Below are 17,500 nucleotides of genomic sequence, written 5' to 3'. Positions count from 1 at the left end.
ATTAGTGTTGTTGAGTTTATTAGTGTTGTTGTGTTTATCAGTGTTGTTGTGTTTATTAGTGTTGTTGAGTTTATCAGTGTTGTTGTGTTTATCAGTGTTGTTGAGTTTATTAGTGTTGTTGAGTTTATTAGTGTTGTTGAGTTTATTAGTGTTGTTGAGTTTATTAGTGTTGTTGTGTTTATCAGTGTTGTTGAGTTTATTAGTGTTGTTGAGTTTATCAGTGTTGTTGTGTTTATCAGTGTTGTTGAGTTTATTAGTGTTGTTGAGTTTATTAGTGTTGTTGTGTTTATTAGTGTTGTTGAGTTTATTAGTGTTGTTGTGTTTATCAGTGTTGTTGAGTTTATTAGTGTTGTTGAGTTTATCAGTGTTGTTGAGTTTATTAGTGTTGTTGTGTTTATTAGTTTTGTTGAGATGAGGTGGTTTATTAGTGTTGTTGAGTTTATTAGTGTTGTTGAGTTTATTAGTGTTGTTGAGTTTATTAGTGTTGTTGTGTTTATCAGTGTTGTTGTGTTTATTAGTGTTGTTGTGTTTATCAGTGTTGTTGTGTTTATTAGTGTTGTTGAGTTTATTGGGGTGGTTGAGATGAGGTGGTTTATTAGTAGTGTTGTGTTTATTAGTGTTGTTGAGTTTATTAGTGTTGTTGAGATGAGGTGGTTTATTAGTAGTGTTGTTGAGTTTATTAGTGTTGTTGAGTTTATTAGTGTTGTTGAGTTTATTAGGGTGGTTGAGATGAGGTGGTTTATTAGTAGTGTTGTTGAGTTTATTAGTGTTGTTGAGTTTATTAGTGTTGTTGTGTTTATTAGTGTTGTTGTGTTTATTAGTGTTGTTGAGATGTGGAGGTTTATTAGTGTTGTTGTGTTTATTAGTGTTGTTGTGTTTATTAGTGTTGTTGCGTTTATTAGTGTTGTTGTGTTTATTAGTGTTGTTGTGTTTATTAGTGTTGTTGAGTTTATTAGTGTTGTTGTGTTTATTAGTGTTGTTGAGTTTGTTAGTGTTGTTGAGTTTATTAGTGTTGTTGTGTTTATTAGTGTTGTTGAGATGTGGAGGTTTATTAGTGTTGTTGTGTTTATTAGTGTTGTTGTGTTTATTAGTGTTGTTGTGTTTATTAGTGTTGTTGAGATGTGGAGGTTTATTAGTGTTGTTGTGTTTATTAGTGTTGTTGTGTTTATTAGTGTTGTTGCGTTTATTAGTGTTGTTGTGTTTATTAGTGTTGTTGTGTTTATTAGTGTTGTTGAGTTTATTAGTGTTGTTGTGTTTATTAGTGTTGTTGAGTTTGTTAGTGTTGTTGAGTTTATTAGTGTTGTTGTGTTTATTAGTGTTGTTGAGTTTATTAGTGTTGTTGTGTTTATTAGTGTTGTTGAGTTTATTAGTGTTGTTGAGATGAGGTGGTTTATTAATGTTGTTGAGTTTATTAGTGTTGTTGAGTTTACTAGTGTTGTTGAGTTTATTAGTGTTGTTGAGTTTATTAGTGTTGTTGAGTTTATTAGTGTTGTTGTGTTTATCAGTGTTGTTGTGTTTATTAGTGTTGTTGTGTTTATTAGTGTTGTTGAGTTTATTAGTGTTGTTGAGTTTATTAGTGTTGTTGAGTTTATTAGTGTTGTTGTGTTTATCAGTGTTGTTGTGTTTATTAGTGTTGTTGTGTTTATTAGTGTTGTTGAGATGTGGAGGTTTATTAGTGTTGTTGTGTTTATTAGTGTTGTTGTGTTTATTAGTGTTGTTGAGTTTATTAGTGTTGTTGTGTTTATTAGTGTTGTTGAGTTTGTTAGTGTTGTTGAGTTTATTAGTGTTGTTGTGTTTATTAGTGTTGTTGAGTTTATTAGTGTTGTTGTGTTTATTAGTGTTGTTGTGTTTATTAGTGTTGTTGAGTTTATCAGTGTTGTTGAGTTTATTAGTGTTGTTGAGATGAGGTGGTTTATTAATGTTGTTGAGTTTATTAGTGTTGTTGAGTTTATTAGTGTTGTTGAGTTTATTAGTGTTGTTGAGTTTATTAGTGTTGTTGAGTTTATTAGTGTTGTTGTGTTTATCAGTGTTGTTGTGTTTATTAGTGTTGTTGAGTTTATCAGTGTTGTTGTGTTTATCAGTGTTGTTGAGTTTATTAGTGTTGTTGAGTTTATTAGTGTTGTTGAGTTTATTAGTGTTGTTGTGTTTATTAGTGTTGTTGTGTTTATTAGTGTTGTTGAGTTTATTAGTGTTGTTGTGTTTATCAGTGTTGTTGAGTTTATTAGTGTTGTTGAGTTTATCAGTGTTGTTGAGTTTATTAGTGTTGTTGTGTTTATTAGTGTTGTTGAGATGAGGTGGTTTATTAGTGTTGTTGAGTTTATTAGTGTTGTTGAGTTTATTAGTGTTGTTGAGTTTATTAGTGTTGTTGTGTTTATCAGTGTTGTTGTGTTTATTAGTGTTGTTGTGTTTATCAGTGTTGTTGTGTTTATTAGTGTTGTTGAGTTTATTGGGGTGGTTGAGATGAGGTGGTTTATTAGTAGTGTTGTGTTTATTAGTGTTGTTGAGTTTATTAGTGTTGTTGAGATGAGGTGGTTTATTAGTAGTGTTGTTGAGTTTATTAGTGTTGTTGAGTTTATTAGTGTTGTTGAGTTTATTAGGGTGGTTGAGATGAGGTGGTTTATTAGTAGTGTTGTTGAGTTTATTAGTGTTGTTGAGTTTATTAGTGTTGTTGTGTTTATTAGTGTTGTTGTGTTTATTAGTGTTGTTGAGATGTGGAGGTTTATTAGTGTTGTTGTGTTTATTAGTGTTGTTGTGTTTATTAGTGTTGTTGCGTTTATTAGTGTTGTTGTGTTTATTAGTGTTGTTGTGTTTATTAGTGTTGTTGTGTTTATTAGTGTTGTTGAGTTTGTTAGTGTTGTTGAGTTTATTAGTGTTGTTGTGTTTATTAGTGTTGTTGAGTTTATTAGTGTTGTTGTGTTTATTAGTGTTGTTGAGTTTATTAGTGTTGTTGTGTTTATTAGTGTTGTTGAGATGTGGAGGTTTATTAGTGTTGTTGTGTTTATTAGTGTTGTTGTGTTTATTAGTGTTGTTGTGTTTATTAGTGTTGTTGAGATGTGGAGGTTTATTAGTGTTGTTGTGTTTATTAGTGTTGTTGTGTTTATTAGTGTTGTTGCGTTTATTAGTGTTGTTGTGTTTATTAGTGTTGTTGTGTTTATTAGTGTTGTTGAGTTTATTAGTGTTGTTGTGTTTATTAGTGTTGTTGAGTTTGTTAGTGTTGTTGAGTTTATTAGTGTTGTTGTGTTTATTAGTGTTGTTGAGTTTATTAGTGTTGTTGTGTTTATTAGTGTTGTTGAGTTTATTAGTGTTGTTGAGATGAGGTGGTTTATTAATGTTGTTGAGTTTATTAGTGTTGTTGAGTTTATTAGTGTTGTTGAGTTTATTAGTGTTGTTGAGTTTATTAGTGTTGTTGTGTTTATCAGTGTTGTTGTGTTTATTAGTGTTGTTGTGTTTATTAGTGTTGTTGAGTTTATTAGTGTTGTTGAGTTTATTAGTGTTGTTGAGTTTATTAGTGTTGTTGTGTTTATCAGTGTTGTTGTGTTTATTAGTGTTGTTGTGTTTATTAGTGTTGTTGAGATGTGGAGGTTTATTAGTGTTGTTGTGTTTATTAGTGTTGTTGTGTTTATTAGTGTTGTTGAGTTTATTAGTGTTGTTGTGTTTATTAGTGTTGTTGAGTTTGTTAGTGTTGTTGAGTTTATTAGTGTTGTTGTGTTTATTAGTGTTGTTGAGTTTATTAGTGTTGTTGTGTTTATTAGTGTTGTTGTGTTTATTAGTGTTGTTGAGTTTATCAGTGTTGTTGAGTTTATTAGTGTTGTTGAGATGAGGTGGTTTATTAATGTTGTTGAGTTTATTAGTGTTGTTGAGTTTATTAGTGTTGTTGAGTTTATTAGTGTTGTTGAGTTTATTAGTGTTGTTGAGTTTATTAGTGTTGTTGTGTTTATCAGTGTTGTTGTGTTTATTAGTGTTGTTGAGTTTATCAGTGTTGTTGTGTTTATCAGTGTTGTTGAGTTTATTAGTGTTGTTGAGTTTATTAGTGTTGTTGAGTTTATTAGTGTTGTTGTGTTTATTAGTGTTGTTGTGTTTATTAGTGTTGTTGAGTTTATTAGTGTTGTTGTGTTTATCAGTGTTGTTGAGTTTATTAGTGTTGTTGAGTTTATCAGTGTTGTTGAGTTTATTAGTGTTGTTGTGTTTATTAGTGTTGTTGAGATGAGGTGGTTTATTAGTGTTGTTGAGTTTATTAGTGTTGTTGAGTTTATTAGTGTTGTTGAGTTTATTAGTGTTGTTGTGTTTATCAGTGTTGTTGTGTTTATTAGTGTTGTTGTGTTTATCAGTGTTGTTGTGTTTATTAGTGTTGTTGAGTTTATTGGGGTGGTTGAGATGAGGTGGTTTATTAGTAGTGTTGTGTTTATTAGTGTTGTTGAGTTTATTAGTGTTGTTGAGATGAGGTGGTTTATTAGTAGTGTTGTTGAGTTTATTAGTGTTGTTGAGTTTATTAGTGTTGTTGAGTTTATTAGGGTGGTTGAGATGAGGTGGTTTATTAGTAGTGTTGTTGAGTTTATTAGTGTTGTTGAGTTTATTAGTGTTGTTGAGTTTATTAGTGTTGTTGAGTTTATTAGGGTGGTTGAGATGAGGTGGTTTATTAGTAGTGTTGTTGAGTTTATTAGTGTTGTTGAGATTATTCGTGTTGTTGAGTTTATTGGGGTGGTTGAGATGAGGTGGTTTATTAGTAGTGTTGTTGAGTTTATTAGTGTTGTTGAGTTTATTAGTGTTGTTGAGTTTCAAATCAAATCAAATCTAATCAAGTCTTTCTCTCCCTCCCCCTCCCTCCATGCTCCCCTCCCCCTCCCTCTCCCTCTCCCCCTCCACCCTCTGTCTTTCCCTCCCTCCCTCCCTCTGTCTTTCTCTCCCTCCCCCTCCCTCCATGCTCCCCTCCCCCTCCCTCTCCCTCTCCCCCTCCACCCTCTGTCTTTCCCTCCCTCCCTCCCTCCCTCTGTCTTTCTCTCTCTCCCCTCCCTCCATGCTCCCCTCCTCCCTCCCTCCCTCCCTCCCTCCCTCCTCCACCCTCTGTCTTTGTCTCTCTCCCCCTCCCTCCATGCTCCCCTCCCCCTCCCTCCATGCTCCCCTCCCCCTCCCTCCTCCCTCCCTCCCCCTCCCTCCATGCTCCCCTCCCCCTCCCTCTCCCTCCCTCCTCCTCCCTCTCTCTCTCTAACAGATGTCAGAGGATCAAGCAGCTGCGTTCACTGCCTCTTTCTATTTCTCTTTCTGTCTCTTTCCATATGTTGATCCCAGGTCTCTAACAGTCTGACAGATTCCATGCATCAACCTTAAGGTGTGTGTGTGTGTGTGTGTGTGTGTGTGTGTGTGTGTGTGTGTGTGTGTGTGTGTGTGTGTGTCAGTGTGTGTGTGTGTGTGAGTGTGAGTGTGAGTGTCAGTGTGTGTGTGTGTGTGTGTGTGTGTGTCAGTGTGTGTCAGTGTGTGTGTGTGTGTGTGTGAGTGTGAGTGTGAGTGTCAGTGTGTGTGTGTGTGTGTGTGTGTGTGTGTGTGATTGGATTACCCCAATCTCAGCATTGTAATCTGATTACATTCAGTTACTTTTAGATTACTTCCCCCTTTAAGAGGCATTAGATTAAAAGATTTCAAATTAATGTCACCAAATTGATAGACCTCTATTGGAGGATGAATCCGTGTTAGAGTTTATATAGCTGGCCGTATGTTGATGTTGCATTTCACTCTGCCGTTTGGTTATTAGGCTTCTTCTAATCCTTTCTACTACATATCATAATACGATTAAATTATATCTTTACATTTAAAAACCCAAAGTCTGGCAGACTTTCCCAGTCATTCCAATGAATGTAAAACCCCTTGATCTTCAAGGACAGGAATCCACAGATGAAGCAATAACAAAACGCCCCGCCTCTGTTTTGGTAGAAAGCTGAGGGATGGGGCCTGGAGAAACGTAACCACTCTCAGATTTTATTTTATTTTACCTTTATTTAAATAACCAATATTTAACTAGTGTCTCTATCTAACTGTGTCTCTATCCATGTGTGTGTGTGTGTGTCTCTATCCATGTGTGTGTGTATGTGTCTCTATCCGTGTGTTTCTATCCATGTGTGTGTGTGTGTCTCTATCTGTGTGTCTCTATCCATGTGTGTGTGTGTGTGTGTGTGTGTGTGTGTCTCTATCCATGTGTGTGTGTGTGTGTGTCTCTATCCGTGTGTGTGTGTCTTTATCCATGTGTGTGTGTGTGTGTGTGTGTGTGTGTGTGTGTGTGTGTGTGTGTATGTGTGTCTATATCCATGTGTCTGTGTGTGTGTGTGTGTGTGTGTGTGTGTGTACGCTCACCATGAGCTACCCAGCCATGTCTACAGTGGTCACATATCCTGAGGTTGGTCTTGGCTGGTCTGAAACACTGACAGGTACAGTTCACCTGGGTACATCTGATCACCTGGGGAACGAGGAGGAATGAGAGATGATGAAGAAGATTACATTTAGAGCTGCTTTTATAGCTGCTTGTGGGACAAGAGGGAGTTAAAGTTACACACACAGCATACCTGGTCCAAGTTGGGAGACATCTTCACCATATTACACCATCTTTGACCTTTAAGACTGTAGAAATAGATTATTACAACAAAGAATAATCTAGCTATTCCATTTCAAACATTAAAACTTTATTAACAAAATGATATATATCCATTTTCAGACATGTTGGTAAATTAGCTTGTATTGTTTTCACTATCTATTCATGACATGGTGTGGTTCAATGACAGACATGTATTGGTTTAAAATCTATCACATGATGGTTTCATTTCAGAGAGACAATTAATCATGTTTTTTTAAAGCCAAATGATACATATCCACCTCACTATCTGATAAATACCTAGTACTGATAGGTTTTCCACAGTCAAACGTAACAAATAACTACATTTTTAATAAACAACTTCGCAAATGGCACATTTGTGTCATCAGTAATAATAATAACAACATAAATAATAATAATATAAATAATAATATAACTAATAATAATATAAATAATAATAATATAAATAATAATAATATAAATAATAACAATATAAATAATAATACTGATAATACTACTACTAATAATAATATAAATAATAATAATATAAATAATAATAATATAAATAATAATACTACTACTAATAATAATATAAATAATAATAATATAAATAATAATAATATAAATAATAACAATATAAATAATAATACTGATAATACTACTAATAATAATAATATAAATAATAATAATATAAATCATAATAATATAAATTATAAAAATATAAATAATAAAAATATAAATAATAACAATATAAATAATAATATAAATAATAATAATATAAACAATAATACTACTACTAATAATAATATAAATAATAATAATATAAATAATAATATAAATAATAATAATATAAATAATAATACTACTACTAATAATAATATAAATAATAATAATATAAATAATAATATAAATAATAATATAAATAATAATAATAGTAATAATAATAATATAAATAATAATACTACTACTACTAATAATATAAATAATAATAATATAAATAATAATATAAATAATAATATAAATAATAATAATAGTAATAATAATATAAATAATAATAATATAAATAATAATATAAATAACAATAATATAAATAATAATAATAATAACATAAATAATAACAATATACATTACAATAATAATAATATAAATAGTAATAATAATAATATAAATAATAATAATATAAATAATAATACTATAAATAATAATAATAATAACATAAATATTAATAATATAAATAGTAATAATATAAATAATAATAATATAAATAATAATAACATAAATAATAATAATATAAACAATAATAATATAAATAATAATATGAATAATAATATAAATAATAATATAAATAATAATAATATAAATAGTAATAATAATAATATAAATAATAATAATATAAATAATAATATAAATAATAAAAATATAAATAATAATAATAATAATAACATAAATAATAATAATATAAATAATAATATAAATAGTAATAATATAAATAGTAATAATATAAATAATATTAATATAAATAATAACATAAATAATAATAATATAAATAATAATACTACTACTAATAATAATATAAATAATAATAATATAAATCATAATAATATAAATAATAATACTACCACTAATAATAATATAAATAACAATATAAATAATAATAATATAAATAATAATATAAATAGTAATAATAATAATAATAACAATATAAATAATATTAATATAAATAATAATAACATAAATAATAATAATAATAATAATAATAATAATAATAATAATACTAATAATAATATAAATAACAATAATAATTCAATACTGTAATATGAGATCTGTATTTATTTGTTTAGTAGATCCTCTTATCCAGAGTGACTTACAGTTAGTACATTCATCTGCAGATAGCTAGGTGGACCAGTCATAGTCAGTACATTCATCTCCAGATAGCTAGGTGGACCAGTCATAGTCAGTACATTCATCTCCAGATAGCTAGGTGGACCAGTCATAGTCAGTACATTCATCTTCAGATAGCTAGGTGGACCAGTCATAGTCAGTACATTCATCTCCAGATAGCTAGGTGGACCAGTCATAGTCAGTACATTCACCTTCAGATAGCTAGGTGGACCAGTCATAGTCAGGACATTCATCTCCAGATAGCTAGGTGGACCAGTCATAGTCAGTACATTCATCTCCAGATAGCTAGGTGGACCAGTCATAGTCAGGACATTCATCTCCAGATAGCTAGGTGGACCAGTCATAGTTAGTCCATTCATCTCCAGATAGCTAGGTGGACCAGTCATAGTTAGTCCATTCATCTCCAGATAGCTAGGTGGACCAGTCATAGTCAGGACATTCATCTCCAGATAGCTAGGTGGACCAGTCATAGTTAGTCCATTCATCTTCAGATAGCTAGGTGGACCAGTCATAGTTAGTCCATTCATCTCCAGATAGCTAGGTGGACCAGTCATAGTCAGTACATTCATCTCCAGATAGCTAGGTGGACCAGTCATAGTCAGTACATTCATCTCCAGATAGCTAGGTGGACCAGTCATAGTCAGGACATTCATCTCCAGATAGCTAGGTGGACCAGTCATAGTCAGTACATTCATCTTCAGATAGCTAGGTGGACCAGTCATAGTCAGTACATTCATCTCCAGATAGCTAGGTGGAATAGTCATAGTCAGTACATTCATCTCCAGATAGCTAGGTGGAGCAGTCATAGTCAGTACATTCATCTCCAGATAGCTAGGTGGACCAGTCATAGTCAGTACATTCATCTCCAGATAGCTAGGTGGAATAGTCATAGTCAGTACATTCATCTCCAGATAGCTAGGTGGAGCAGTCATAGTCAGTACATTCATCTCCAGATAGCTAGGTGGACCAGTCATAGTCAGTACATTAATCTCCAGATAGCTAGGTGGACCAGTCATAGTCAGTACATTCATCCCCAGATAGCTAGGTGGACCAGTCATAGTCAGTACATTCATCTCCAGATAGCTAGGTGGAATAGTCATAGTCAGTACATTCATCTCCAGATAGCTAGGTGAGACAACCACATATCACAGCCAAATATGGAGGAAGTGAACATTCCAGCTTAACAATAGATATATAGCGTTTTGCAATTTTTATTTTATTATTAAGGACAACTATGAATTCAAAATCTGGAAACAGTAATATCTTACACACACTGGAAGGTACCCATAAGCAATCATTTCTGATGAAAAAACACAAATGTGAAAAATGTGTCCTTTCATGGTAAGATATTGTGTGAAAGAACAATAAGAATTCACAAACATTCAAACCTTTAAATATGTTTAGTTTACGCCACAGAAGAAAGCAAAAATAAAACGAATCTATCAAGAAAAGAAACATCAAGCGTCTTAAGAAGATAACATTACACTTTATATAACAAAAACTTTGCACATCGTTTTAACAAATTAATTATACAACAATTTAGGTCTATAGTTCTCGATTATTTGTGGGCACACCCACGTGTCTTAAACTCACCTGTACGTTGGTTGTGTGGGTCAGGTTGGTGTCAGGGGTTTGCGGTCTCTTAGTACCTCTCCTCTCTCCTGTTCTGGACTGTGTAGGCTAGAAGATCTACTGTTACTTCTCTCTCTCTCTCTCTCTGTCACTCTCTCTCTCTCTGTCTCTCTCTCTCTCTCTGTATCTCTCTGTCTCTCTCTGTATCTCTCTCTCTCTGTATCTCTCGCTCTTTGTATCTCTCTGTCTCTCTCTCTCTCTGTATCTCTGTGTCTCTCTGTCTCTCTCTCTTTCTCTCGCTGTCTCTCTCTCTCCTTTTTTTGAGTCCCTAATCTTGGCTCCTCCCATTTAAATTTGGGTGAGGATCTGGGATGTGAGACTGAGCCAAGAGAGAGAGAGAGAGAGAGAGAGACAGAGCGTCTGTCTATGTACACTGATTGTGTGTGTGTGTGTCAGTGGGCCATAGGGAGAAGGATATATACGGTGCATTCAGAAAATATTCAGACCCCTTGACTTTTTTCCACATTTTATTACGTTAGATCCTTATTCTATAATTTATTTAATTGTCCCCCCCCCTCCCCCTTATCAATCTAAACACGATACACTTTGATGACAAAGCAGAAACAGATTTTTAGAAAAAACCCGGAAATACCACATTTACGAAAGTATTCAGACCCTTTACTCAGTACTTTGTTGAAGTACCTTTGGCAGCGATTACAACCTCAAGTCTTCTTGGGTATTATGTACACCTGTATTTAGAGAGTTTCTCCCATTCTTCTCTGCAGATCCTCTCAAGCTCTGTCGGGTTGGATGGGGAGCGTTGCTGCACAGCTATTTTCAGGTCTCTCCAGACATGTTAGATTGGGTTCAAGCTTCGGATGGGCAACTCAAGGACATTCAGAGACTTGTCCCGAAGCCACTCCTCCGTTGTCCTGATGTTTGCTTAGGGTCGTTGTCCTGTTGAAAGGTGAACCTTGACCAGAGTCTGAGGTCCTGAGCGCTCTGGAGCAGGTTTTCATCAAGGATCTATCAGTGCTTGCTCTGTTCATCTTTCCCTCGATCCTGACTAGTCTCCCAGTCCCTGCCGCTGAAAAACATCCCCACAGCATGATGCTGCCACCAACATGCTTCACCGTAGGGATGCTGCCACCACCATGCTTCACCGTAGGGATGGTGCCAGGTTTCCTCCAGACGTGACGTTTGGCATTCAAGCCTTTTACAAAGGAGTGACTTCCGTCAGAGTGACCATTGGGTTCTTGATCACCTCCCTGACCAAGGCCCGATTACTCAGTTTGGCCGGGCGCCCAGCTCTAGGAAGAATCTTGGTGGTTCTAAATCTCTTCCAGGTTTGGAACCTGGGAACGTTCAATGCTGTGTACATATTTTAGTACCCTTTGACCGAGACCTGTGCCGCGACACAATACTGTCTCTAAGCTCTACGGACAACACCTTCGACATCATGGCTTGGTTATTGCTCTGACATGCACTGTCAGCTGTGGGACCTTCAAAAGACAGGTGTGTCCCTTTCCAAATGATCTCCAATCAATTGAATTTAACAAAGCTGGACTCCAATCAAGGTGTAGATAGATCTCAAGGATGCAGGTCCCCTACCAACCCCCCCCCCCCCCCAAACCCCAGGTCCCCTACCAACCCCCCCAAACCCCAGGTCCCCTACCAACCCCCCCAAACCCCAGGTCCCCTACCAACCCCCCTAACCCCAGCCCCCCTACCAACCCCCCTAACCCCAGGTCCCCTACCAACCTCCCTAACCCCAGGTCCCCTACCAACCCCCCTAACCCCAGGTCCCCTACCAACCTCCCTAACCCCAGGTCCCCTACCAAACTCCCTAACCCCAGGTCCCCTACCAACCCCCCTAACCCCAGGTCCCCTACCAACCCCCCTAACCCCAGGTCCCCTACCAATCCCAGGTCCCCTACCAACCCCAGGTCCCCTACCAACCTCCCTAACCCCAGGTCCCCTACCAACCCCCCTAACCCCAGGTCCCCTACCAACCTCCCTAACCCCAGGTCCCCTACCAACCCCCCTAACCCCAGGCCCCCTACCAACCCCAGGTCCCCTACCAACCCCCCCTAACCCCAGGTCCCCTACCAACCCCCCTAACCACAGGCCCCCTACCAACCTCCCTAACCCCAGGTCCCCTACCAACCTCCCTAACCCCAGGTCCCCTACCAACCTCCCTAACCCCAGGTCCCCTACCAACCTCCCTAACCCCAGGTCCCCTACCAACCCCCCTAACCCCAGGCACCCTACCAACCCCAACCCCCCTACCAACCCCCCTAACCCCAGGTCCCCTACCAACCGCAGGTCCCCTACCAACCCCAGGTCCCCTACCAACCTCCCTAACCCCAGGTCCCCTACCAACCCCCCTAACCCAAGGTCCCCTACCAACCCCAGGTCCCCTACCAACCCCAGGTCCCCTACCAACCCCCCTAACCCCAGGTCCCCTACCAACCTCACTAACCCCAGGTCCCCTACCAACCCCTCTAACCCCAGGTCCCCTACCAACCTCCCTAACCCAAGGTCCCCTACCAACCCCAGGTCCCCTACCAACCCCAGGTCCCCTACCAACCACAGGTCCCCTACCAACCACAGGTCCCCGACCAACCTCCCTAACCCCAGGTCCCCTACCAACCCCAGTTCCCCTACCAACCTCCCTAACCCCAGGTCCCCTACCAACCCCAGGTCCCCTACCAACCCCAGGTCCCCTACCAACCACAGGTCGCCGACCAACCTCCCTAACCCCAGGTCCCCTGGAGAGCCCTTCAACCATCCACTACAAGTCATCCATGTTTCTCAAATGTCAAATTTCGAAGTTTCAAGTTTAGGTATTAAATCCACATTTTTAAGGCTAGGAATTAAATCCAAATTTCTAACACACACACACACACACACACCCACCCACCCACCCTCAGGGGGACGAAGAGCGGAGTAAGCCCGCCCCTAGGCCAACCCATTGAAACCACCCTGCGGAACGTTGGAAACGCTGACATCAGCACTATGTCATGAAGATGACATCGCTTTGAAGAGAGAATGTCCACAATGACACACTATTCCCTTTATAGTGCACTACCTTAGACCCTATTCCCTATTTCGTGCACTACCTTACACCAGAGGGACTATATAGAGAATAAGGGGCCAATCAGGACACATCCAGAGAGAGAGGGAGTAGGAGGGAGGGAGAGAGAGAGATGGGGGAGAGAGAGAGAGAGTGAGAGAGAGAGATGGGAGAGGGAGAGAGAGAGAGAGGAGATGGGAGAGAGATGGGAGAGGGGAGAGATGGGAGAGGAAGAGAGATGGGAGAGGAAGAGAGATGGGAGAGGGGGAGAGATGGGAGAGGGAGACAGAGAGAGAGATGGGAGAGGGAGACAGAGATGGGAGAGGGGGAGAGATGGGAGAGGGAGGACAAAGAGGGACAACTCAGGCGTTCCGCCTCTAGCGCAAACTTTTCTTCACTTCTAAATGTACTGTGAATGCAAAATAAAAACTTTACTTGAATTTGAACCCCTGAGAATAACCTTGGTTTCTCAGCCTAACGTGCCTCTAGGTACGAGCTATAGACAGACAGGTATAAGATGAGATGATGACAAGAGACCTGGGACTGGGGCCTTCCTATCCTCACAGCTCTCTCTCTCCATATTAACTTTTTTTTTATCAATCTCGCTAACTTAAACTTTCTGTTCTTCCAAGGTGGACAGGACTTATCCTCTGCTATAAGGAGGGAGAGAGGGAAGGATAGAGGAATAGATAGATGGAGAGATAAAGGGATATATGGAGTGAATGATAGAGAGAGGGATAGAGGTATAGATAGAGGGATAGAGAGAGGGATAGAGAGAGGGCAGGAGAGAGGGCATGATAGAGGGATAGAGGTATAGATAGAGGGATAGAGAGAGGGATAGAGAGAGGGCAGGAGAGAGGGATATAGGTATAGATAGAGGGATAGAGAGAGGGCAGGAGAGATGGATAGAGGGATAGAGAGAGGGCAGGAGAGAGGGATAGAGGGATAGATAGAGGGATAGAGAGAGGGATAGAGAGAGGGCAGGAGAGAGGGCAGGATAGAGGGAGAGAGAGAGTGAAGGAGAGGGGGAGAGAGAGGGATATATGGAGTGAAGGATAGAGGGATATATATATATATAGAGAGAAGAAAGGATAGAGGAAAGGATAGAGGGAGAGAGAGGGGTAGAGGGAGAGAGGGTGGGAAGGATAGAGAGAGGGGTAGAGGGAGAGAGGGAGGGAAGGATAGAGGAAAATATAGAGGGAGAGAGAGGGGTAGAGGGAGAGAGGGTGGGAAGGATAGAGAGAGGGGTAGAGGGAGAGAGGGTGGGAAGGATAGAGAGAGGGGTAGAGGGAGAGAAGGTGGAAAGGATAGAGAGAGGGGTAGAGGGAGAGAGGGAGGGAAGGATATAGGAAAGGATAGAGGGAGAGAGAGTGGTAGAGGGAGAGAGGGAGGGAAGGATAGAGGAAAGGATAGAGGGAGAGAGAGGGGTAGAGGGAGAGAGGGTGGGAAGGATAGAGAGAGGGGTAGAGGGAGAGAGGGAGGGAAGGATAGAGAGAGGGGTAGAGGGAGAGAAGGATAGAGAGAGGGGTAGAGGGAGAGAGGGAGGGAAGGATAGAGAGAGGGGTAGAGGGAGAGAGGGAGGGAAGGATAGAGGGAGAGATACAAGGGAGAAAGGAAGTCATTTGGCCATAGCTTGAGTCCTTGATGACACAATAATGGAAATGTTCCCTGGTTCCACCTGGACCTCAGATCACTGTGTGATGGGGAGAGGGGGAATCTAATAACTGTGACAGTGGGGTAGTTGGGCCAGGGCCCTAACTCATTGGCCCGTTTCCCAGAGCCCTAACTCATTGGCCCGTTTCCCAGGGCCCTAACTCATTGGCCCGTGGCCCAGGGCCCTAACTCATTGGCCCGTGGCCCAGGGCCCTAACTCACTGGCCTGTGGCCCAGGGTCCTAACTCACTAGCCCGTTTCCAGGGTCCTAACTCACTGGCCCGTTTCCCAGGGCCCTAACTCATTGGCCTGTGGCCCAGGGCCCTAACTCACTGGACTGTGGCCCTAACTCACTCAACGCCCTAACTCACTAGCCCGTTTCCCAGGGTCCTAACTCACTGGCCCGTTTCCCAGGGCCCTAACTCATTGGCCTGTGGCCCTAACTCACTGGCCCGTGGCCCTAACTCACTGGCCCAGGGCCCTAACTCATTGGCCCGTGGCCCTAACTCACTGGCCCAGGGCCCTAACTCACTGGCCCGTGGCCCTAACTCACTGGCCCAGGGCCCTAACTCACTGGCCCGTGGCCCTAACTCACTGGCCCAGGGCCCTAACTCACTGGCCCGTGGCCCTAACTCATTGGCCCGTGGCCCAGGGCCCTAACTCACTGGCCTGTGGCCCAGGGTCCTAATTCATTGGCCCGTGGCCCAGGGTCCTAACTCATTGGCCCGTGGCCCAGGACCCTAACTCATTGGCCCGTGGCCCTAACTCATTGGCCCGTGGCCCAGGGCCCTAACTCACTGGCCTGTGGCCCAGGGTCCTAATTCATTGGCCCGTGGCACAGGGCCCTAACTCATTGGCCCGTGGCCCAGGGTCCTAACTCATTGGCCCGTGGCCCAGGACCCTAACTCATTGGCCCGAGGCCCTAACTCATTGGCCCGTGGCCCAGGGCCCTAACTCACTGGCCTGTGGCCCAGGGCCCTAACTCACTGGCCCGTGGCCCTAACTCATTGGCCCATTTCCCAGGGCCCTAACTCATTGGCCCGTGGCTCAGGGTCCTAATTCATTGGCCCGTGGCCCAGGGCCCTAACTCATTGGCCCGTGGCCCAGGGTCCTAACTCATTGGCCCGTGGCCCAGGGCCCTAACTCATTGGCCCGTGGCCCAGGGCCCTAACTCATTGGCCCGTGGCCCAGGGCCCTAACTCATTGGCCCGTGGCCCAGGGCCCTAACTCATTGGCCCGTGGCCCAGGGCCCTAACTCATTGGCCCGTGGCCCAGGGCCCTAACTCATTGGCCCGTGGCCCAGGGCCCTAACTCATTGGCCCGTGGCCCAGGGTCCTAACTCATTGGAAACTGCATGAAAATCCTTTTTATTTTTGTTACAAACCATAGAGAGAGAGAGAGAGAGAGAGAGAGAGAGAGTGTGTGTGTGTGTGTGTGTGTGTGTGTGTGTGTGTGTGTAAGAGAGAGTGAGTGTGCGTGTGTGTGGTCGAGTGGTGGGTAGTCTGATCCTAAACACTCCATTCAGCTTCAATTTTTATAAGAGCATCACACATTACCAAGTGATCAAGGACAGGAAGTTAGGAAACATGTCACTGTAAATGAGTCCTATTCATATTAACTCAGATAATCCCTGCTCTACGTGGAAGTTACAGGAACCACAGCCGTATTCTGTACAAGGAAAGATTTCCCCTGACATGAAATCAGAGGTTAAAGTATTTAGAGGTTTAATCCCATCAAACATGTCCTTAATATGTCAATATATGAGTGTGAACAGACTATTTACTGTGGTAGTACTAGGGGTATCCATGGAGGAGAGGTGGTAGTACTAGGGGTATTCATGGAGGAGAGGTGTGGTAGTACTAGAGGTATCCATGGAGGAGAGAAGAGGTGTGGTAGTACTAGGGGTATCCATGGAGGAGAGGTGTGGTAGTACTAGAGGTATCCATGGAGGAGAGGTGTGGTAGTACCAGGGGTTTCCATGGAGGAGAGGTGTGGTAGTACTAGAGGTATCCATGGAGGAGAGGTGTGGTAGTACTAGAGGTATCCATGGAGGAGAGAAGAGGTGTGGTAGTACTAAGGGTATCCATGGAGGAGAGGTGTGGTAGTACCAGGGGTATCCATGGAGGAGAGGTGTGGTAGTACTAGAGGTATCCATGGAGGAGATGTGTGGTAGTACTAGGGGTATCCATGGAGGAGAGGTGTGGTAGTACTAGAGGTATCCATGGAGGAGAGGTGTGGTAGTACTAGAAGTATCCATGGAGGAGAGGTGTGGTAGTACCAGGGGTATCCATGGAGGAGAGGTGTGGTAGTACTAGAGGTATCCATGGAGGAGATGTGTGGTAGTACTAGGGGTATCCATGGAGGAGAGGTGTGGTAGTACTAGGGGTATCCATGGAGGAGAGGTGTGGTAGTACTAGAGGTATCCATGGAGGAGAGGTGTGGTAGTACTAGAGGTATCCATGGAGGAGAGGTGTGGTAGTACTAGAGGTACCCATGGAGGAGAGGTGTGGTAGTACTAGAGTTATCCATGGAGGAGAGGTGTGGTAGTACTAGAGGTATCCATGGAGGAGAGGTGTGGTAGTACTAGGGGTATCCATGGAGGAGAGGTGTGGTAGTACTAGGGGTATCCATGGAGGAGAGGTGTGGTAGTACTAGAGGTATCCATGGAGGAGAGGTGTGGTAGTACTAGAGGTATCCATGGAGGAGAGGTGTGGTAGTAC

At 40.9% G+C, this 17,500-nt stretch overlaps 1 protein-coding gene across 1 annotated transcript in view; it reads right to left on the bottom strand.

Moving 5' to 3' along the window:
- LOC118966151 (zinc finger protein basonuclin-2-like) overlaps window positions 1-11,509 on the bottom strand; it is a 22,729-nt gene extending 11,220 nt beyond the window's left edge. The window contains exons 1-2 of the mRNA XM_090185661.1: window positions 11,457-11,509; window positions 6,343-6,572 (exon numbers count right to left, since the gene is read on the bottom strand). Coding sequence (XP_090041787.1) covers window positions 6,343-6,572; window positions 11,457-11,509 — 283 coding nt within the window. The remainder of the gene's footprint in view (window positions 1-6,342; window positions 6,573-11,456) is intronic.
- Between the last annotated feature and the right edge of the window lie 5,991 nt (window positions 11,510-17,500).

This window comes from Oncorhynchus mykiss, chromosome 9, assembly GCF_057628025.1.
Source record: "Oncorhynchus mykiss isolate SJ-2025 chromosome 9, ASM5762802v1, whole genome shotgun sequence".
Classification (NCBI taxonomy): domain Eukaryota; kingdom Metazoa; phylum Chordata; class Actinopteri; order Salmoniformes; family Salmonidae; genus Oncorhynchus; species Oncorhynchus mykiss.
Note: the sequence above shows the minus strand (reverse complement) of the source record. Positions and strands in the feature narration are given on the sequence as shown.